General features: G+C 42.1%; 1 protein-coding gene across 4 annotated transcripts in view; it reads right to left on the reverse strand.

Moving 5' to 3' along the window:
- Positions 1-4,072: 4,072 nt before the first annotated feature.
- Positions 4,073-23,318, reverse strand: part of Itgb6 (integrin subunit beta 6) — a 126,797-nt gene continuing 107,551 nt past the window's right edge. For 3 of the 4 annotated variants that reach the window (XM_060390246.1, XM_060390249.1, XM_060390247.1), the window contains 2 exons: positions 17,824-17,990; positions 11,395-13,591 (listed from right to left, as the gene is read on the reverse strand). In XM_060390246.1, the coding sequence (XP_060246229.1) occupies positions 13,493-13,591; positions 17,824-17,990 (266 nt within the window). In that variant the 3' untranslated portion in view covers positions 11,395-13,492. Of the gene's footprint in view, positions 5,867-11,394; positions 13,592-17,823; positions 17,991-23,318 lie in introns of those variants that run through there. The other variant, XM_060390248.1, reaches the window with a different exon arrangement.

Raw genomic sequence — 23,318 nt, forward strand, 5'->3', positions numbered from 1 at the left:
GTAGTGGCATACGCACACCTTTAATCCTGGCACTGCGGAGGCAGAGGTGGGTGGATCTCTTAGTTTGAGGTCAGCCTGATCTACAGAGCAAGTTCCAGTATAGCCAAGGCTATACAGTGAAACCCTGTGTCATAAAAACAAAGCAAAAGAGCTGTCTATACTTATCTATTTCTTTTTTTTTCTTTTTTCTAAAATTTAAATTTTTTTGTAATATTTATTCTTTTATTAATTACAGTTTATTCATTTTGTATCCCAGCCATAGCCCCCTCTCTCATCTCCTCCCAATTCCACCTTCTCTTTCTCTTCTCCACCTATGTCTCTCCCCAGTCCACTGATAGGGAAGGTCCTCCTCCCCTTCCATCTGACCCTAGACTATCAAGTCTCTTTGGGACTGGCTGCATTGTCTTCCTCTGTGGCCTGCTAAGGCTGCTCCCCCCACTCAGGGAGAGGTGATCATAGAGCAGGCCAATCAGTTCGTGTCAGAGACAGTCCCTGTTCCTGTTACTAGGGAACCCATTTGGACACTGAGCTGCCATGAGTTACATCTGTGCAGGGGTTTTGGGTTATCTCCATGAATGGTCTTTGGTTGGAATATTAGTCTCTGAAAACACCCCTGTGCCTAGATTTTTTTTTGTTCTGTTGCTCTCCTTGTGGAGCTCCTGTCCCCTCCCGGTCTGTCTATCCCCTCCCCCCACCCCTTCTTTCATAAGATTCCCTGCACTCTGCCCAAAGTTTGGCTATGAGCTCAGCATTTGTAATGGTGCCCCCATCCATCTGTTTGTTTACTGAAATCAGGTCACAATAATCCTCCAGTTTTGTTCCCTTTTTAAGCGTTTGGCTACTCTAGGTTGTGTTCTCCTTTAAATTGTAGAATTTATTTGTTAGTTTTTACCCAAAGCTTGCTGGGATTTTATTTAAGATTGCATTATAGATCAGTCTGTGATAAAGCACTATCTTAACAATATTAAATCTTATGATCCCATGAATAAGGAATATCTATCCATTTATCTAGATTTCTTTAATTTTCCTCGGCAATGCTTCACAGGTTATTTTGTGTGTTTTTGTTTGTCTTGTTGGTTGTTTTCATTTGAGAAGGAAATGAAAACACCACATAGCTCACCACGTAGCCAAGGCTGGTGCCCAAGTTTTGATCTGCTTTCTTTTGCTTTCCAGTGCTGGATGTCAAGGCATACCTTGGCTTCTTTGTTTTGGTTTTTCAAGACAGGGTCTCTCTGTGTGTTTTTGGCTGTCCTGTCCAGCCTGTAGACCAGGCTGGCCTTGAACTCACAGAGATCCTGCTGCCTTTGCCTCCCAGAGTGCTGGGATCACAGCACCATGCCCAGCTTTGTTCAGCATTTTTATGTCCAGACTTTTGACATCTTTTGTCAGAACTGTTTCTAGATTTCACTGTTGTGAATAGCTCTGTTTTTCAAATTTTCAATTATTTGTTTCCAGTATAAAGAAACACAATAGATTTTTGTATATTAATCTTATACCGTGCAACCTTCCTAAATTGGCTCGTTTTTTTTTCCCTCCTAGCATTTTTAAAGATTTCATTGAATTCTCTGTCTGCACATTGGCTAGTTCAGAAACTGTGTTGAATGAGAACAGTTAAACATAGACACTTGCTGTCCCGTTTATGATATTATGCACAGGCACTGGCCTTTCACCATTAGCTTAACTGGCCCATTCCCTCCTCACCCAGCCTCACCTGCTTGCCCTGGCTCTAGTGTGCTGAGAGATTTTATCAGGAATGGATGTTGCATTTTGCCAAACACTGCTTCTGTGTCTATGAGATGTTCAAATGCTTTTTTTGCCAATATGGCATATTTTTCTTCATTAATTTTTGTATAGCCAACAAATTCTTCATTCCTGTATTAAATCTCAGTCCCAAGTCTTGCCTTCCACTTCTTCCTCTTTCCTAGGCCCCATGAAGACTGCTGGCTCTCCACTGGTCACCTCTCCTCAGCCTAGACAGCCAAACAGAACATCAACTGGTCCTTGCTTGAATGTCTTATTAGAACCCTACTCTAGTTGCCCCACTTCTGTTTGTGAGATTCCAAAGCTCGTCGGGCCTTTGTTCGAAGATGGACTCTTGCGTCATTTCTACCTGCATGTCAGTTGTCTTTTCACTTTCTGAGAAATTTTATTTCCAAATCTAGGGCTGGTGTGTCTCCATTCTCTGGGCTGGGTCAAGGACAGCTGCTTAAGTTAAGTTGCAGGCCCAGCTGTATTGTCTAAGCCATCCTGCCCTGTTAGTGTGAGGAAAACACGCCACCTTCTGGGATTTCCCCTGGCCCCGCTGGGAATGGGGTGACTCACCTGTGTGAGCTGCTAAAAGCGTATTGCATTGCCTTTTGCTAAATCCTTCTTTGTTTTGACTTGTGCATTCTGCTCAGGTGAGTCCCTGAACAGAATTGGGGGCTGTTAGTAAAAGCGGAGATTTTTCTAGAAGGGTGAAGCCCAAATCTGAATTGGCCCTGACCCGTGTGCTTGAAATTTCTTTAAAAACCAAATCTGAGCTCTGTCACTTATGTTCTTTATTTCCATAAATAACTGTGACGGAGTGATTTCCATCAGTGTTATTAGTTTTGCCTGTAGGTGCCCATGACCTACAGTCCCTTACACTGTCCCCCACAATTTTCCCAGCACCATCTCATTTCTCAGAAAAGCATGTGATTTGTTTTGTGGGCTGTCCCTCCGGGAAGACTAGCCAAGGAGACAACTGAGTTAGATATGCTGTAGTGCAATTACTCTTAGAACTGAGCAATGACCTCTAAGAGTCTATAAATGCTAATTTGGGAAACATCACTTTAAGCTGTTTCCTTTGTCATAGCCCATATGTCCGCCCTTGAGGTCCCAAACCTTTTTCTAAGCAGTAGTAGCCAGTGGGTATGGATGAGGTATTGGAAATAGTCAACCCGAATGGTATGCATCCGTTATTATGGTACCTAGGAGGCTTGAAGCCTCTCGCAGTATCCAAGAGCTTTCCAGCGAGTGTTTTTCACATGGTTCGCGGTTTGTTTTTATTTTTATTTTTATTTTTTCCTGATACTTGCTTTGGTTTTACTTCCCCTCTTCCTCTTTTTCCCAATCCCCAGCCTTAGATGTTTTGCCCTTTCTAGCAGGGTGGTCATAGGTTGAATGCAGCCAATGCTTTGGGTCTATCATGCCAACGGCTTTAATATGCTGTACAATTCTCAGAGCAACTTTAAAGGGCAGATGGAGACAGAACACAGAGCTATCCACTGGGTTGCTCCTCTTCCCTGGCGACCCTCTCAGTATGTGACAGTAACACACAATCAGTATTCATAATCAGTTGCCAGTTCCTTTGAGGCCTAGGATATTAAACAACCCTCTGTATGATGAGAAAGTTGACTTACAACTACAGCATAAAAATTATATGTATGCTTTTCTGTGTCGCTCTGCAAGTGAGACCATTTCAGGTTCCCAATGAATCGCAGACTTTTATTAAAGTATGGGTTGGTTATCTCTTAAATGAATATTAGATTTGATTATATCAAACAGTGACTGAGCACAATATGACTAAGAGCAAGGAAGCTTCAGAGAAAAACATTGTATATTTTCTTTTTTGTCTTGATAACAAGTTCATATCTTTTATTATGCTCAATGTTTCCAATCTTCTGCTGTTTATATCTATTCTCTCAAATTCTATCTTCTTCATAAAAAAGGTTCTAAAATACGAAACACTTCTTGAATTGATAAAATGGATATTTAATATACCGAGAGTAAGCAAAAACTACATTTACCCACCTATTTAATCTAAACTTTCATTATCCTACTCTAATGTTTATAAAGCCAATAGTAATTTGTGGGAAGATAGTAGAATCTATCTTTGTTACAGAAGGAAATGAATAAATAAGAGACAAGAAAAAATTTTAATAAAATTTTGTTAATCATAGAGATGGTAAAATAACTATTAAGTTTATTGATAGTACTAAAATGCTTCAAAAAAAACCTTGTAAGACATTTCATAAAGGCTGTTACACCTGAATTCCTGCATTTTACACAATATAGGCTAAAAAGACCTTTTATTTTAATTTTATTCTATGTATACATGTGTGTTGTGTGTGTGCACACGTATCGACATGTATGGGCACATACACATGCATGTGGAGACCTGTAGCTGGCTTGATTGCTCTTGCTTGATTGCTCTTGCTTGCGCTCTACCTTATACACTGAAGCTGAACTCGGCTTGGCATTGCTGTCCAGCCAGCTTGCCGTGTGGAGCCCTGGCCCTGTTCCGAGGGTCCTGGCATTACAGATGGCCTCCGCCCCCACCTGGCCTTCCGGTGGGAAATGGAACTCCGAGTCTGATGCTTGTATGACAGGTGTCTTACCCCTGCCTCCGAAACAAGCCACACCTCCCTCTAGGACTCAGGATACTGAAACGAAACTTGGTAGGCATTAAGTCCAGAGTGAAGGTCCTGTCCTTGTCTGGTTTAAAGAGTGGGAGGCAAGGTTGTGGAATGAGAACCGGTCAGGACACTCCCACACCCCACTTCCTTACCATGCTGGCCAGAGAACAATTCCCCCCAAAGGCCTCTGTTTCATAGTTGGATTTCATTATAATCTCATGTTATATCTGCATGGACCACTGTGAATCCGCTCCTGCACCCGGAAGAGCTTCTTAAACTCCACAGAGCAGCTTAAGAGCAGCACCTTCCTCGCGTTCGAAAGGGACAAAGCAAGCAGTGTGCGCGTGTGTAGCGCGTGTCCCCCACCTTCAGGGATATCCGAACAACATGGGACTGAAGACTGAGGAGTCTGCACCCAGGCATATTCCGGTCCTCCTCCCACCGTTGCCATTTGCAGACTCAGTTACTCTGGGGAAATCCTTTGAACGCTCCGCGCTTCTTCTTCCATATGTGTGTCTTTCCATACAGGTGTCTACACACTCCTTTATATTTGACAGGGTGAAGCTAACTGGGTGGAAGAAAGAGGCGGGACTTCTCAACTAGTCGGTGATTGACAAACGGTAGGGTTTCATGATAGCACCTGGAACACAACCAGCTAGTGTGCAAACCACCGCGAACCTCGTTTTAGGATGAGCCCAGTCACTATTATCTGAGCGGTAAATTTCTTCACGTAGCTCATTCTTGGCAACTGCGAAGGTTAGGTCACAATTTCAAGTGTAACGAGATCCTCGGTGGGATCTGTTAAATCTCGCAGTTATCAGTGACACCAGAAGAAGGAGAGGCATCCAGACGTGCGTTCTCGCGTCCCTCGTCCCCCTTTGATGTAGCTGCAGGAGAGCTGGTAGGATGGTTGGGAGCTACAAGTTTCTTCTCTCTGGCTGTGCCGCCCAGTGGGAAAGCATAAAAGAGCAGGTTCCCCAGCCTTTTCTCAATGCAGAGTGACTTTGCGTGGGAGGTCGCCAGCACAGAGGGCGGCCCTGTGTAGTCGACAGAAAGGAACTAAGTTGCGCGTCCATGCAACCACTAACACCCTTCTACTTCAGCCCAGCTGACATGTTATGGGAGCCACGGTGAAGCCGAACACACGTTTTCTTGCTTTTGAGTTGCGTTGATTTAAAGTGCTTCTACTCAGCACTTTTCATTTGGTCCCTCTCTCTCTTCTCTAGGTGTGTTTCCTCTCTAGATTTGTGAAAATGGTACGGAATATTTATAGATCATCAATGTTTTCTGGAGAAGGTGGGTTGTGAGGGATTGAGCCCAGGGCCTTGCCCATGCTACGTATTTCATCACTGTGACATAAGCCCGGCCTGTATCAATATTTAAGTGAGTGCTTTGAAAGTCAACCTTCTTCAGTAGGTAAACAATGCCGTCAGTGGGATTGCTTCGGTAGTACCTGCAAGAACTTCTGGTAGAGCCTGCAAGAACTTCTGGAAGAAACAGGAAAATGAGAGATGAAACATTAAAAAAAAAAAAAAAGAGTGGGAAGGTTATTCTGGGTCAGACATGTTATGGGGGGGGGAGTTCAGAAGGACACGCTTGTTTTCTGGTGTTGAAGAGGAAATGAAAGTCATCACAGGAACTGAAATCCCCAAATAGCTGGCCTTCCTGCTCTTCTCACAGAGGTAGGCCTGTTAGCTAGGGTACTCAGGGGCTGTCTCAAAGGACGAACATATTAAAAATGAGTAGCCAACCCCATCTCATCCTCATGTTTCATCCTCAGGATCACCTCCTATGTAGAATTTTTTCCTTTCCTTTCCCTAAAATTTCCACATTTCTTCAAACCCAGCCAAACAAGTTGTTTCTTTCTTCTCTTCTCATTGGCTCAGTGACTTGCTGTTCATACCAACCACAGCATTCTTCTTTTGAAAGTTTGATTTCCTTGTCACAGAGGTCCTTTATAATATAAAAGAGCTTCTGAAAGTCGCCATGGCCATAACCCCCAAGCAATGAAACAATGACAAAACCCAAATAAACCTCAATTCTTTCTTCTCTAGAAAGTGAAAGAGAGAAATCAGACTACCTAGCCTTTTTTGAGGCTGTAATGTAACCCTTGATAGTCAGTTACTAATAGTGAGTTTGGTGAGTATTGTGTGGTGAGTATTCTGCTTAAATAAAAACAGGGGACTGTTTTCTAGGAACCTATCTGGCAATTGATTTGGACTGTGATCCTGCAATCCCAGAGTCACAGAGCAACAGTACTGGGAACTGCAAAGCTTCAGAAACTTAAAGCACCATGTCCAAGAAATACTGTTTTTGTTTTCTGGTGGTCAAGGCAAATCATTTGGTTCTGTTTTTAAGCATATACTTGTTTTTTCTTTATCCTCCAGTAAACTTCCTTTTTTTTTTTCCTGAAGTTTGATGGTGTTGACCTCCTGAAACCTTTGTACTTGCTCACTCTCTTCTTAAATGGGTCCCTGCTCAAAAATTTGAACTGTGGTTGAGGGTGGTATGACTTTATGTCCTGTCTTATGTCCTGCATAGTTCTCAGCACTGCTAGACTATCTTAGTTCAGTCGCTTCGTGAAACAAGGGCCTGAAGCAAAGTTCTGTGCTAATGCTCTATTTGGAAGTGCTATGCCAGGGAAAGAGAAGTGTGGGAAGGAGTAAGAGATGACAGACACATGATGCTGCTGTAGGAGACTGGTGACCTAATTCCCAGCAATTAGGTGCTGCTGGTGGCTCAGCTCCAATGTGTCTCCTGATTCTTTTCTATCTCTACTTCTTGGGTATTTGCACGCTTTCTTTGGGTGCTAACTACCCTGCATTGTCCTGACGTGTTATATGGTCCTTCAGTATAGCAACTGGCAAAGCCACTCTGAACATGGTATAGGAACTGCTGCATCTGGGTTTGACTACCAAGAGGATGGTAGCAGTTGCTGTTATGAGTAGTCTGGGCACAGACCTGGGACGCTGGTTTGGCCTAGGTGTGAGATAAGAAAAAAAAAATTGCTTGCTATTCCGACACTGTATACTTACTTTATTATTATCAGTTCCTCCTTTGGGAAGAATAGAAATTGTTTTGTTAAGTGCTTATAACATACCCATGGCTAAATAGAAAGAATGTTGGATATACACCAGGCGTAAAATGAATACTTGTTGAATTAATTTTCTGTGTGTAAAGAATAGTTAAAGGGAACTGGAAGAGACAAGATTGTCACCTTCTTACAGATGGAAAAATTAAGAGGAGAAATGACTTTCTAAGTGGCAGTCAAAATAATAGCAGGTATTGGACTTCTAGAATTTGGGGCTTTAGTCTCTAAGACATAGCTTCTCACAGGTAGAAGATAAACCCCCTATTGATGAAGACAACATGTACTTCAAGGGCCCTTGAGTCAGCACTGACTGGAAAGCCTCTTCCCTGAAGACTACCCTTCACGGTACTAGAGAGCACTATGCTTTCAAAAGGAGGGAGGAAACCAACACTTCTACCTGATATGACACCTAGGAGCTACAACAAGACTCACATGACATGTTAACCCTGAGGGTACAGCAGTGACACACACATATTGGTGGTAATCAATGACTCTCTAATTGGATTTATGACTCTCTCAGCAAGAAGGAAATCATGCCTGGTGCTGAAAACCTACCCAACAAACCAGAGCTAGTGCAGTCATGGATCTTGGAGGACAACCTACAACTATCACTTTATTAAAACAGCACAATCCCTAACTATGTTATAAGCAATCGTCTCTACACAAAGATGAGTGTAGTCTTCACCTCTCACCAAGAAAACTCCTCTTTGCAGCAGATGGAGACCAGTACGGAAAACCACAAATGCAGAGCTGTAGACTCCAGTCCCAACTGATACAGCTTGTGCACCTAAAAAAAATCAGAGATCACTGCAAAAGAGGAGTCTGACAAATCGTAAAAGCCAAAGAAACAGGGAGTTTGCTGTGGGATTTTGTCTCCTAGAAATGTCAGAAGCTACACCCATAAAGTCTCAACATGGTGGCCTTAACAAGATCTGAACAAGGATGACAGCAACAGGCATGTTAACGTGGATGGGGGAATGCTCAGGAGACCCAAGATCTGCAGTTCTATACAAAGAACTAGAAGCAGCTAAGGAATTCTGAAGAGGGAGGAATAGTCTTCTGCAGGGAAGAGCACATCAATTTAATATCCCATACCAAATGGTCAGCTCTGAAAACATACGTGTACAAGGGACATTATACAGACTGCACAGGTTGTATTTAGGTATATATATTTATACACACACACATATACACACACATACATATGTGTAACAACAATTAAAGGAAAAGGAGGCCATAAATTTGAAAGAGAACAAAAGGAGACATATGGGAGGCTTTGGAAAAAAAAAAAAAGGGAATGAAGAAATGATTTAATTATAATCTCAAAAGATTAAAAAAAAGAAACAGCATGTCTCAGAAATAATTATTCTTGATTTGACTTTGTATTTTTATAAATAATTGAGAGAGAGATTAAGCTGACCCATTTTTTGAGCGTTTTGTCTTCTGCTTAATTTCTTTGTACTCAGGTATTCATTATTTTGGTATGTCTACTTACCAATAATGAACATTCTGAGAAGAAAATCAGGAAAGCATTTGCATTTACAATGGCTTTAAAAACCTAGTAATAAACTTAACTAAGAAACTGAAAGCCTTCTAACAGTAAACATTTTAAAGCATGGAAGAAAGAAATAGAAAAAAAAAGCTCTAGAAGATGGACTTTTCATGCTCATGGACTGGCAGAATTAATGTAGGGAAAATGAGTATATTACCAAGTAAAATCCCATCACACTTCTAATGACCATCCATATAATTAGTAAAAAAAAAAAAAATTCAAAATTCACATGAAAACAATCTGAGCAAAAAGAAAACTACTGATGCCATCACCACGCTTGATTTCAAGTTACACTATAGACTCACAGTAACAAGTCAAATGGCCCAAAGCAGACCTGAAAATCAATGAAACACAACAGAGTTTACAGAATTAACCTCCTACAGGTACAGCCACCTAATTTTTGACAAAGATACCAAGAAACAAAAACAAGAACAAGAACACGTTGGAAGACAGCCTCTTCCACACATGTTCATGGGAAACTTGATATCCACATGTTTAAAAAAAAAGTCTCAGCCTTATCTCTCATTCTGTACAACAAACCAACTGAAAATTTATCAAAGATCTTAATCTGAGAGCAGAAAGTCTAGAAGTATTAGAGGACAATGCAAACAGTTGAAGATCTGGTCATTCTTAAAGGGACTCCAATAACTCAAGAAATAACACCAAGAACGGACAAATGCAACCACAGGAAATTAAAAAAAAAAGCCTTCTTCATAGCAAAGGAAATAATTTGTCAAGTGACAAGGCATCCTCCAGGATGAGAGTAAGTGTTGGTTAGCTATATATCTGATGAAAAATTAATATCCAGAATACATAAGAACTCGAAAAATTAAATTAAAAGAATGTAAACAAGGCTAGGAGGATGGCTCAGCTGGTGTTGTGTTTGCTGACCCAACTGACCTAAATTCAGATCCCTAGAACCTATGTAGAAGCCAGACATGGAAGTGCATCTGTGACCCCAGTGATGGGTAGGGGGTGGGGAAAGACTGTGGTAGAAGGATTTCAGACTGTAGTTCAGCCAAACTGGGGAGCTCCAGGTGCAGGGGGTAATTCTGTATAAAAAAAATAAATAAATGAAGGCTGACTCAAGACAATGTCCAGTGTAGACCTCTGGCCTTCATAGGAGTCTACATACATGTATACGTAACACACACATACATGCAAAGAAAACAACACCCTAATTAGCTAAACCAGAATATGAGAGAATGAGGTAAAAAAAAAATGGTTCTAAACTATTGTATATAAATGACCAATAACTATATGAAAAACTGTTCAGTATCGTTAGCCACTGTGGAAACGCAAATTAAGACCACACCAAGAGTTTATCCCACTCTAGCCATAATGGCTCTCATCAAGAAAAAAATAATGGCAAAAGCTGGTATAAATGCAGGAGAAAGGGAACAAATGCTAGTGGGAATGTAAATTTTATAGAAAAATAGAACTCAATACGGGTATTCCTCAAAAAGCTTGAAGATGGAACTGCTGTTTCACCATAACCATCATTTTTAGGTATATATATATATATATATATATATATGGCCTGAAGTAAACACTGAGACTACTGTCCTTGGCTTATAGATGACAGTTTTCTCCCTGTGTCATGGTATGCCTCCTGTGTATATGTTTGTCCTCTTTCCTCTTCTTATAAAGGTCATCATTTGGATCAAGAGTCCACACTATAACCCCATTTAAACTTAAGTTGCCTCTTTAAAGATCCCATCTGTAAGTTTACAGTCAGACTTTAAGATGCTAGGGGTTAAGACATGGTTCTTTGAGGGCAGGATTCAGGAGAAAAAAATTAAGTTCAGAATACCAATTCTAAAGAACCTGGTTTACCAAATGTGGGATAATGTTCTTCTCCTTTGCCCTCGACTGAAATAATGAAAGCAAGTCCAGATAAGTCACAGGAAGATCCAGAAATGTAAGAAGAGGATTTTGTACCATGCAAATAGAAGGCATTATCTCAGGCAGGCTTATGGAGACTGAAGCACCAACTAAGGACCATGCATGGACTGGACTTAGGCCCCCTACACATAAGTAGCCAACGTGAAGCGTGGTCTTTTTGTGGGTTCCCTAGTAAGGGAAGTGGAGGAGGTGGCCAGTCTCTGACAAGGACTCTGTTGCCTCATTTTGATCACTCCCCCTGGTGGGGCTTCCTTGCCAGGCCACAGGGTAAGAGAATGCTCAATCCTGATGTAACTTGATGTGCTCTAATGGGTGGGTGGTGGTGGTGGGCTCCACTTTTCTAAGGAGTAGGGGAGGGGAGATAGGGAGAGGAGGAAGGGAAGGTGGGACCGGGAGGAGAGGAGGGAGGAGGCTATGATTGGGATGTAAAGTGAATTTTTAAAAAAGGCATTATAATCCAACCAAGGTTCATTGTTTAAATTCTGTTTATTTATGACAATGCAAAATACAACAAAACCACTTAAAAAACAACCATTTTATCTTCATGTAACATATTTCTTCAGTGAACAGCAGCGCTACTGTTAATGTTTTGGCCTTTTTAAGGTCCTGCCTTTGGTCAAAACAGTATTTAGAGAAAGAACACATTCTTCAAAATACACACATGAAAGAAACTTCTGTTTTCTAAAATCTCATTTCAGCAATATCACACAAACAGCACAGACAGCTCCTGGTAGTGGCGGCAGTACAGCAGATCGCTGGGTTATCTTCTGTTTGCCTAAAACTCCAAGGGCTTGGACCATTCAGGGATCCAAGGAGATTCCCTAGAATTTCTCTGTTAAATGTAGCTGTGTACTCCCTAACTGACTGATATACCTGAGTTAAAAAACAAAACAATACAAAACAAAAAAAAAACCAGAAAAGATCAAAAACCACAAAGAACTATATGGGAGGTGTGAAGGAGCTTTGAGACTAAGCTGATAATTCAACGGACAGCTGTTGAAGCCTCCTGTAACATTTCACCTAGTAAATGGCTTCACGTTAATATCCAGTGAAGGCAAAACTCACCTCACAAAAAATACAGCAACTGGCCCACGCTCCAGGGACATAAGTGCTATTTGTTCTGTGTCAATACACTTTCAAACTAAGATAGTTATACCATAACTAACACAATCCTCCTATCATTTTACTGACAAAAGGGCCTCATGCAGGAGAGAGTCAGAAGGGCTTGGAGTTAGACGATGGAGAGACTGTACTCAGCTCTCCTGTCCACCCTCTCAACTTCTCTGTGGAGATGTAAGATGTCAGAGCCAAGTGCTTCATCATACAGCAGTAACCCTAAGACGTGAAATTCTCCAGACACTAGCTCTCCAGTCTGCTCATCGCTTGTGTAGATTTCGATTTTCTTCCTTTTTCAGAGCAAGTGGGTGACATGTCCTCTCTCTCCATGCTAGGTGGTGCAGATGGGATAGGAATGTCCTTCAGGAAGCCCAGACTTTCAGGAGGGACTTCCTCAGTCGTGACACACTTGATGTAAAGCCATGTGACCTTTTATTCTGTTACCCAGGTTCCTTTTACATTCCCGAAACACCATTTGATGAGCTACCAGCCTAAGGTTATTTTTAAATGAATGACAGTTGTGGAGTTTTGAAGACTGTGTAGTTGAGAGAAATAATTGAGAAATGTGGGGTAACAGGAGAGAAACTTGGCTACAAGAATGAAGTTGAGCATAAAAGACCCGTATGTTCAGTTTTGCTAGCAACATAGCTGATAAATTACTTCTTTTTTTCATCTGTGGAACAAAACAATTGTTTGCATACATGACTTTCAAGTGTGTACAAATCCACGGCAATTATTAACACTAAGTTTTCAATCTTTCACTTGGGATATCACTGGAAGAGCTGCATCCTTTAAGCAGATGGGAAACCAGACTCTCATTTCTCATTCTTAAAAAAACAAAATTGCTGAGCATGATGAGGCATGCCTTTAATCCCAACACCCAGGAGGCAGAGACAGGCAGATGGTTGTGAGTTCAAGGGCAAGGCTGTCTGGTCAGTTCCAGAACAGCCAGGGTTTTGTAGAGAGACCCTGTCTCAAAAAACCAAAAAAAAAAAAAAAAAATCCATGAGGAAAAGGGATTTTCTGCAAGTTTAGAATAAACAGCCAGTATGGATACATGGTGCATACATAAAGACTGAGCGACTTTGTGGAGACAAAGACTTTAGGTAACCGGATTCAGGAAGCAAATGAGATTCTAATTCTGAACATTTTTCAAATGCAAATCAAGTCCCCATGAATCATTTTGATGATTTTTTTTTTGAGGCATTAATGCAACAGAGCTCATCTTCTTCAAGCGATCTTGAATTCACCTCTTTGCTTAGGATAGTCTTCTCTTGATTATTTCAAACCTGCCAACAGTGTCTCACCTTCACGCCGAGAATGACTAATCTCCAAGTGACCCCTTACTATCTTAAGTCAAGCTCCTTTTGAAGCAACAAAGAAAGACAAATCAAACAGCGAATTAACCTTTAACGTCGGTCAAGTTGACTCTGGCTGAAGTGGGCCTGCCTACCCGTCTGTGGAAAGGCCTGCCTTGTGCTTCTCCCTGTGTTTGTAGGTCACGTTCTTAAAAGTGCTGGTGGAGCCTCTGTACAGCGGGTTGGTTCCCTAAAGAATGGAGGAACAAGGTTCAAAGAAGATATGCTTTGTTATTATGCCATTTTAACGTCTTCAAACATCTACATTATAGGTCATATTAGAGAGTCAAGCTCCATCTGGGAAGCTCTTTGAATAATTTTGATAAATTTCAATTTTGATTCATCTTTATTTCAGTTATTTCTTTTGTGTGCATGGCGCATGCCTAAGTACACTTCTAAAATTGCCATTTTTAATTTTATTACACATAATTATTTCGCCGAAGTGTGTGTGCCTGTGCTGCTGTATGTCTGTGGCGGTCAGAGGGCACCTTGGAAAGCTGGTTCTCACCTTCCATTATATAGGTTCTGAGAATAAACTAAGCTCAGGAGGCTTGACCAAGCCCCATTACCCTCAGAGCCATTCTCTCTGGCCCTCCACTTACGTTCTGAAACAGTGTCTCCCTTGACCAGAGACTCAGCAGTTTGGATAGACTGGCTGGCTAGCAATCTCCACGGCTGTTGGTGAGAGGAGCACTCACACACTTAAAGTCACGCCCCCTCTATACTCTGGGAAGAAGCCCAATAAACTTAGTGGTTCTCCGGAGTGGGCTTTGGTAGAATTGTACCTGGTTTATTGTGGGACTTTAGAAGGAAGGGTAGCTAGAGTTTGCAACTCCCCAGGAGAAGGAATGTTATCTACAGCTCAACAAAAGACAATTGTATTTGCTATCAGAAGAATTGAGGGGGGGAAAATCTCCTGACCTTACTCACCTTTGCCCTCAGATTTATGGTAGTGCTTCCTTTGCATGGAAATCACCTCTATTGCTACATCTGTATTGCTTTGAGCTAGTGACCCAACCTCTGACCAAGTGCCTTTGGTCATGTGACTTCAGAGAGACAGAAGCCATCTCTGCACTAAGGGCATGAAGAAGTAGTTCCTTGGCTAGAGGTCAGTGGTGGGCGAAGGACAGACCAGGATAGATAATCCAGCTTCCATAAATTTTAAAGATTAATGCCGGGCAGTGTGGAGACACACCTTTAATCCCAGCACTAGGGAGGCAGAGGCAGGCAGATCTCTGTGAGGCCAGCCTGGTCTAGAGCTCCAGGCAGCCACCGCTACCCAGAGAAACACTGTCTCAAAAAACAAAAACAAAACCCAAACAAAACAAAAGCTTTAAAGATTTATATAAACGTATGTGGTCTTAGGTAGGTGTTTTATTGAATTTCATTTCCAATAAAACTCAATAAAAGTTTTATAAAGTTTAAGGACTGAAAATTATTGAGAGTCAACTGAAGAGGCAAGATTGACATCATGAGGGACAGGTAGGGAGGATGGCTGAAGCCTCAGCGCAGGGAAAGGAAGGGTTGGGAAATAGGAAGAATAAACAGGCTTCGATCGGGGCCAGCTTAGGTCTTTGTAGGACCAGCTATTTGTTTGTAGGTCCCACCCGTACCTGTATTATATTAAAATGCACAGGAAATAGAATTGTATGTGTTGCTTTTGTGCACTTTTCATTTATTCTAAACTCCTTTGCTTATTCAACTCTGGGCTAGTTCAGGGGTCCCTTCCAGAGGGTCAACGAACCAAGAGGCCACGCTGGACGGAAGGGACGGAAGAGATGCGAAGTGGAGAAGGAACAAGCCCATACTGCTAGAGTGGTAGAGAGGTGCGGGGCGGTGGGGGGGGGGTGGGGGGGGAGGGGGAAAGGTGGGGCCTGAGCTCAGCTGATGTCAGAGTTCTGGAGAGCGTGCTAGCTTTGGGTTTTGTGAGCAGGGACAGGGGTGGAAATGGCCACTGCCATATTCATTATTGACCTCCCTTTGTGGGATGATCAGTTGAGACTCGGGTTTAGTGCCCCATCTGTAGCGGGTGAGTGTCTACGTTTGGATAAGGCCAGTTACTCTCTAAGTATGCAAGATGACCAGGTACATGTCCCCCAAGTCAACATTCTGTCTTAAGGCAGGACTCTCCAAAACCAGTGGCACATTTTTCAGACTTGAACAAAAGCGGCAACAAGAAAGCTCCATCGTGACCCACAGCCTTTTTAATGATCGCCTAACTGCCAACTGCATACCCGATTTGCTTGGCATAGAACAAAATCAATCCATGACTCCACAGAATGTCAGGCTGAACCTTTTTTTTTTTTTTTTTTGCCTCAAGTTAATGACTTGTCATCCAAGGGGAAAAACTGTCTAATCAAAGATGAATTTAAATATCTTCCATTCGTGTGTTCAGAAGAAAATGCTGATTAAAAAAAAAAACATAATAAAAGGTAATTTTTCTTTATAACCCTGACAAAATATTTCAGGAGGTAAAAGCAAGAACCTGTCCTCAAATCTGTCCCCTTGGGAGTCCCAGGGACTCGATGGGACTCACTGTTTCTTCTATCCCTGGGTCTTAAGATCAGTGGAGTTCACCTCCTTGAGAAGAAAAAGGCTTTAGATTTAAAAAATGAATTAAATTAGAGACCTTTAAACATATGCACCAAGCATACATTTGTCCTGGGAGGAGGCTACGTTAGTGGAATCTGAACTGAATTGTTGGCTTGAACCTCTTTTGCATGCAAAAGAATAATTATTACCTAGTCATCACCTACTCAGGAACATCAAACATTTGTTATTCAAAGAAACTTGATTTAATAAGGGACCATTTTCCATTTATGCTTTTATCTGTTTAATGCATGGTTTTGTCCCATTTTAGATGAGAAACAGCTAAAATTTGGCATTTGAATTTCAGTCATGTTTAGCTTCCTGAGGGAGAACAATTCATGTTTTGAAGGAAATTAACTGTTAATTAAAACGTTATTCTAAAGATATTAATCATTTGTCAGCACTCATGCCTGTGTCTGAGAACATTAGAATAGGCTGGTTAGTAGACACGCATCACAAAATAGCCGTGTGTTTGCTTGCAGAATCAGAATGCCTGCTTATTATTTCCAGAGGCATCAACCGAAGGCTGCTCTTAGAGCAAATTAACAATCAGAGCTCAACTCAACCTGTGCCAAAAAAATCGGGGAGCTCCTGACCTTTTGACTGGATTATTTCAAACCCTAAACTTGCCTTCATTTACCTACTCTCCTACATACTTCCGTTTCCTCACTAAAAACTGCAAATATGGACTCTGTAACCACCATGCCTTTGTCATGCCTACTCAAATTAAACATACGTCCTTGCCATCATTCTAGCATCCAGAGTGCGTCAGCCTCTTTCCAGTTACCTTAAAAATATAATTTTACAGTTGGACTCTTCAAGTCAAGACTTAAACAAGGTCCACAGATCACATTTGTTTATTATAGCTAAAGCATTTTAACTCAAAAGATAGGGTAGATTAACATCTTTATTGGCCTTTGTCCTGTGATGTACATTATGGGTAGCTTGAAATAATTCACCCAAATATAAACATTCATTATCCAAAAATGGAAAGTTCCATTTGCCTTCAGAACTGAGGGTGTTGGTATAGGCTTAGGGAAAACAGTGTTAACATCAATTTATTTAGGTAGACGAACCCAAAGGCACAGTGTTTGCTTGCATTTTCTCCAGTGAGTTCACTGTTTTTGGAATCAGCGCTGTAAGATAATTGCTATTAGGTAGCTAGGCACACCATTAGAGATTGAGAGATGAAATTAAAACCATGAAATTGTTTTCAGGGGTCTCTGGAAATGTAATTATCTCTCCTGTGGAAAAGAAACGCTGAAAATTGTAGTCCTGTTTTCTGTTTGCCTACTGAGACGACATTTAAATTATATCTGTTGAATACATATATTTAGAGATTTATTTCTTGTAGCTACTTAAATTTTATGTTATTCAGAAGAAGCTGCCTGGTATTTAAAAAAGCTTGTCAGCTTTGCTTTGTCACCCATTATATCAGTAACAAGTATTTCCATGGAAATTGGCATGAACTGTCATACTATCCATGAATATTATCCCATTAGCTAGAACACAATCAATTTACAAAAATGTTTAGATACAGCACCTATGCTTTACGTCATAAGTTTGCCTTCGCAACAGCCCTAAGTCACCATGGCAGGGGTTTCATGAGCCTCTTCAGCTGTCTTCAGCTGTTACGAGCTCATCCACTGAGACACCATAAGGCGTGAGAATAACCTGGGACCAGACAATGGGTTCCTGTGCTCGCTAAGATAGAAGTTAAAGCTGTCGGGACGACACTGAGGGTGGTCGTAGAAGTGACAATTGAACTCTTGTCTACAGAAGATGGCTGAGCCCCTGACCATTTCCATCATCAGGTCTCCTGAGTTCACATACCGTTTGCCACTTGGCCTTTGATCGCTCCGCTTCAAATTTAGCAACTTCCTTCCGATCGTGAAATGATACCAGCAGCTTCCAAATACACAGCAGGACCACTCCGATGAGCAGGATAGCCAGCGACACTCCCAACATGATCATGGGGATGTTTGGAGGTTTGGGACAGTCTGTGGGAGCAGACGGAATAACCTTTAGAAGCTGCTACTATCAATACTTCACTGTAATAAGACTTCTCCACCCCTTACTGAAACACAGGGATTGAACCTACTGGGCACAGAACATACTGGGCAATTCTTCTCTCACTGAGCTGTATGGCATGGAAAGACCCTTCTCGCTGGATTTTTTATTTACATATTGTTGACAAAAGAAGGTAAATGCTGATACCTTCTTGTCTTGTTGAAATTTTTTTCTAAAACTGGATTACTTGTTTAAAGATAGGTTTATATTTATTCTCAGTGAAACAAACAAGATTCAAAACAATTCAAAATGAATTTATAAATAGCCATCCATATCCTTGGAGTACCCATCTCAGTCTTCAATTCTCTCTCTACTCTCTCCCCTTTCTCTCTCTCTCTCTCTCTCTCTCTCTCTCTCTCTCTCTCTCTCTCTCTCTCTTTTCTTTCTTTCTAATAACATTTCTTGCATCCCAGGCTGGCCTCAAACTCCACAACCAAGGATGACCTCGAACACCTGAAGGGCTGGGATTACAGGTATTTTCTGCTATACCTGGTTTTATATAGTGCTGCAGTTGACCCCAGGACTTCATATGCACTAGGCAAGCAAGCACTCTACCAACTGAGCTACATTTCAAGCCCCATATCACATTTTGTAAGTAACCTAGAAATTATTTCAGGTATACAATAAGATGTGTGTAAATCCTACACAAGTATAAGGGCCTTCAGAATTCACAGATTTTGGTATATTTGGCACAGGTGGATCTGAACCCAATCTCCTGCAGATATGGGGAGATGGCTATAGATTGGATGGTTGACCTTAAAACCTTAACACGACAGAGTGACAATTAATGTACACGAAATATTTAAAGGACCATGAAAAATACTACATTTTAATTTCCAAAGATAATTTCTCCAGAGTATACCACAACTACTTTGATAATATAATTATTCTGTCAAGAAGCTCTTTAAATTGTGAACAGTCTCACGATTATGCTAAAAATTATTAGTCCAGCCTGGTTGATCGTGCCTGCGATCCCAGCATTCAGCAGGCAGATGCAGGAGTCTGATGCTAGCCTAGGCTACAAAGCAAGTTGAAGGCTCACTTGAGCTCTGCAGTGAGACCCTGTCTCACAAACCAAGGGCTGGGAGTGCAGAGCACTTGGCTAGTGTAAGCAAAGCCTCTGATTCCATCTCCAGAATTGAAGAGCTTTCACTGGGCTGCAGGTTCCTTGGCCCTTCCCTTTTTAAAGACAGAAGACAACCATAGCTTCATATTTTATTCAATGCTCTGACTTCCCAGATGTTCTCAGACTAGAAGAGGACAGGTTCAATTCTCATCTCATGTACAGAAGTTGTGTGGATTCCATTGAGTCCCTTGACCTCATCTGTGAACTCAAACAGAGCCCTCCCACAACTTCCCTAACGACAGAAACATGCCGATGTGGTCTTCCTTGTCACTCCCACGCCCTCCCAGGATATCCTGTTACAGTGGGTCTTGGGTGATACCACAGGTAATATTCACAGTCTGTCTTATGACCAGGGAAGTGTAGGGGATTAGGTTCGCTCAACCTGAAGATTCCATGAAATGTCATTTTGGCTCTATTGATGATGTTATTGTGTTATTGCAGTTACACCTTCCTCTACTAGCAGCAAGACAACCGATCAGCTGCAAGATAACAGATCTCTTAATGGAACATTATAATTAAGGCCTTCTTTTGCTATCCTGGGAAGAAATTCCACATCAAATGATTGTTAACTATCTGCATTCCTCCACAACAGGTGAAGCAAAAACCCTACAGTCCTGGGTGAAGAAATGAATCAGGCTTAGTCTGTTCTCCATAATGTCACTCTTAGATAGCTGATAAGAGAACTGATCATGCAGCTTTTCAGACCTGAATCTGAAGGGATTAATACTTCCTAATAGCAAGATGCCTGGTCTCAGACACTTTTTCTGGTTAGGAAACCATGTAAGGACATTATGAAGAAATAGCAATTGCTAACGGCCTACTTACTACATTACCAAGACCTAAAGGTTGTATTGGAGCAAGCCAATGAAGCATGCCTGTGTCCCCGAGAAAATATACTCATCTAGCTATATCTTTGGCCAAGAAATGGATGGGCAGTGACATAGCATGTTCCTGTCCACAGCACGATGTAGCCTGCTGGGACCCAGAAAGCCAACCAGGAGGGTGCTCAATCAATGAGGGCAAGTTATGGCTTGGGAGAGAGAATCATTTTAAAACCTTCTCAAGAACAGGTGTTAGCCCAAGTTCCAAGGTAGGTATGACAACACAGACCTTTTACTTTTCATGCTCTCCATATATTTTTTGGTGCATGGACCAAAGACAGGTACCTAGGTGGGAGGAGAGGGTTAGCTCTACTCCTATGTGTAATGTTGCCTGTCAAGTTGGGTCACTGCTGTACCTAATGCTGAGGTCTTGAACATCTAATTCTCAGCTCTGTCTAAGCCGGTAGCTACACCATATGCGGCCATTGGGCACAGGAAATAAGACATCTAAAACAGGTTGTGCCATAAGTATTAAACAGTTATCTCACAGTCTAAGCATGAAAATGTGAAACACCTTCATGACTTCTGTGTGGATTTCATGTTGAAGTGAGAATATTTTCAATACGATGGCAAAGACATAAATTTCACCTGTTTTTTTTTTTTTTTTGACTACTTAATGTGGTTTCTAGAAAATAATACATTTGATATAGAATTCGCCTAACAGTCCTAGTGGACATTGCTGACATCTTTTAGATTCAGATACTTATTACAGTTGGGTAGCCAGCGGGAGGCAGTGTGGTACAGTGGTTAAGAGCCTGGGCTCCAAGCCAGGCTGTTAGAGTTCCTCAAGCAAACATATCTGTGTTAAATAACTGCAGGACCTAGCAATGCATTTGTTTCCATGCCTCAATTTCCTCACCCTTATGACAAAAACAGTCCTAGTGCCCACTCTACAGGTTTCTTGAAGATAGTGAGTGAAATCAGCACTTAGGAAACAGGAGTGATGCATAGACTCCGCATACACAAAGGGACTGTGAAAACAGAAGCATTCCTCTCTCTTTTCTGTCTCCCAGAAGGCAGGGCCCAGATGCTGAGTGATTGGCTTCTTCGAGCAAAGACAGCTCAGTTGTCTTTTTTTTTTTTTTTTTTTTTTTTACACCTGGCATGGCTTGTAGGCTCTGACACTCTATGCAGACATGAGGTGAGTGATGCTCCTGTGTGCCTGCATCCTCAGCAACAGTGAGCACTCAGGACCAGCTCCATTTCCAGTTTGCTTAGAGGACACTGGGAATCATCAACCTCTCCTTCCTTTTCTTTGTCTTTCATTTTGCCTCCCTTTTTATCCCAGCTCCTAACTTCAGAGCCACAGGTCTCAGTGCTCTTTGAGGTACCCTTGGGCCTGTCAGAAGACCTTGTGAAATCCAGGGAGATAGCTTTGTCTTCCTTTTTCCTTACTGCGAAAGAATAGGGATAAACAAGACACTGTAATAAAAAGGCATGAGGCATCTGTGAGTGCCCTGAAGGAGGGCACGTTGGCATGTCACTCACACTGCGTACAAGAATAAAAGAACAGACAACGCTCAGTAACAAGACAGCGTTTATCAGCTGAAGGCATGTTCCGCGAGAGGGAGGCAGGAAGGAGAAGAAAGAATAGAAAATCAAACCAGTCGAGCACAAAAGCCCGCACATCGGAAAGCAAGGCCTTCTGCAGAAGGCGGCTTTGTTGTCTGGGGGATGTGTTTTTCCAATAGAATCAATATTTTAAGGGGTGGCTTTGATTTCAGGATAACATGCTAAAGTCACTGCCACAATTAGAAACACAGCGCCGGGGCTGCAGCAGGAGACCCTGACTTTCCAAAGCTGGCAATGAGGAGGCAGGGGTTTCTCTGTACTATGAAGTAATTTGGTTTCTTAGCGTTTTCCTAACTGATGGCTGCAAGATGCAGCATTTTGTGTTTCTGACATCCTAAGTGCCTGTCGCCAGGAGCACCCTGCCCTCACAAGCATCAAAACCGTGCTCACGTCCATCCCCACAGTTCACGGGTTGCGCCTGACTTCCACCTGTTTTGTCCTCCGGCACGACAATGTGATGTTTCTCTCATCATTTTCCTGATTGTAACATGAGGTTGAAACCCGCTTTGCAGGCGTTTTGATATGACTTGGGTTTTCAACCTCTGGGGTGATAGCAATGTGATAGCTTTGGTTTCAAATTCGGGACTTAACATTTTACCAGCAAGCAAGAGCACACACCCAAACCCACCTGCTTTCTACCCAGTGTGCGCTGCTGTAGTGTGGGCCTGACCTTGGGCTCCTGACCCAAATCTGTTGAAGGCTGATTTAATGCAGCTGTCATTGCTCTGGGAAATTTTAGGGAGGGCTTGGCCATTGGTAAAGACAGAAAATACAAGGCACCTGTGAGTATGGAAGAATGCAGCCGGGGTTAACATCATGGCTCTGAAGGAGGGCTTGGAGCATCTGTGCTAAGGCGCGGTGCGCGCAGGCCTGTTGACTCAGGATACAGGCATTTCAGATAAACCGCAGAGCAGTCTGATACCCACACAATTTGAAAGCTTCTTAAAGATGCGTTCTCTACAGCTTCTCCTTCCGTGTAATCTAAACTTGTCTTTTCCCTTGGCTGGAGATATAATTTCTACGGGAGCATCCCTGTGTTTGAAACTGATTTCATGTGTTGACACGGTTGAAAATCTGTAGAAGCACAGAAGCAATGGGCTCCTGGCTGGCCTGGTCTGGTACCCGGCACTGAGCAGAGGCTGCCTCAAGCTCAAAGGAATCCTTCTGCTTCATCCTCCTGAATACTGGGATTATAGGTGTATGCTGGCTCTCCTAGCACTTTGACATCTTCTCCAGCCACACAGTTATTTGTTGTCTTGTGTCTTTCCTCATCCAACATTATTGTTAAGGAACCATTGTTACGACACACGTGTCACGTTCCTTATTCCATTTATTTCTTGTGTTACCTCTTAGAAGATTGTGCCGTTATTTTTCCCATTTTACAGATGAGGAAATAAGAGGCTTGGAGAGACAAGCGTATCCCACAATCTCAGGCAGTGGCTGCCCAACAAAACAGTATTTGAACCACAGCTTCAACTTGGCTTTAAAATCCATTGCACTCCTTTTTGCCAGTTTTTCTGAAAGAACACCTGTTGCTTACGCCGTCTCGGTTCTCCTTTCTACAACACCGGTAGGTAGCTGTCAGGGAGGTGATGCCTGACTTCCATTTGGATGAAAGTCATCATGTTACCTCATCTTAATAAAAGACATGGGAACACAGCAGAGGGTTTAATGAGGAT

This window comes from Meriones unguiculatus, chromosome 8 (assembly GCF_030254825.1).
Source record: "Meriones unguiculatus strain TT.TT164.6M chromosome 8, Bangor_MerUng_6.1, whole genome shotgun sequence".
NCBI classification, from domain to species: Eukaryota; Metazoa; Chordata; class Mammalia; order Rodentia; family Muridae; genus Meriones; species Meriones unguiculatus.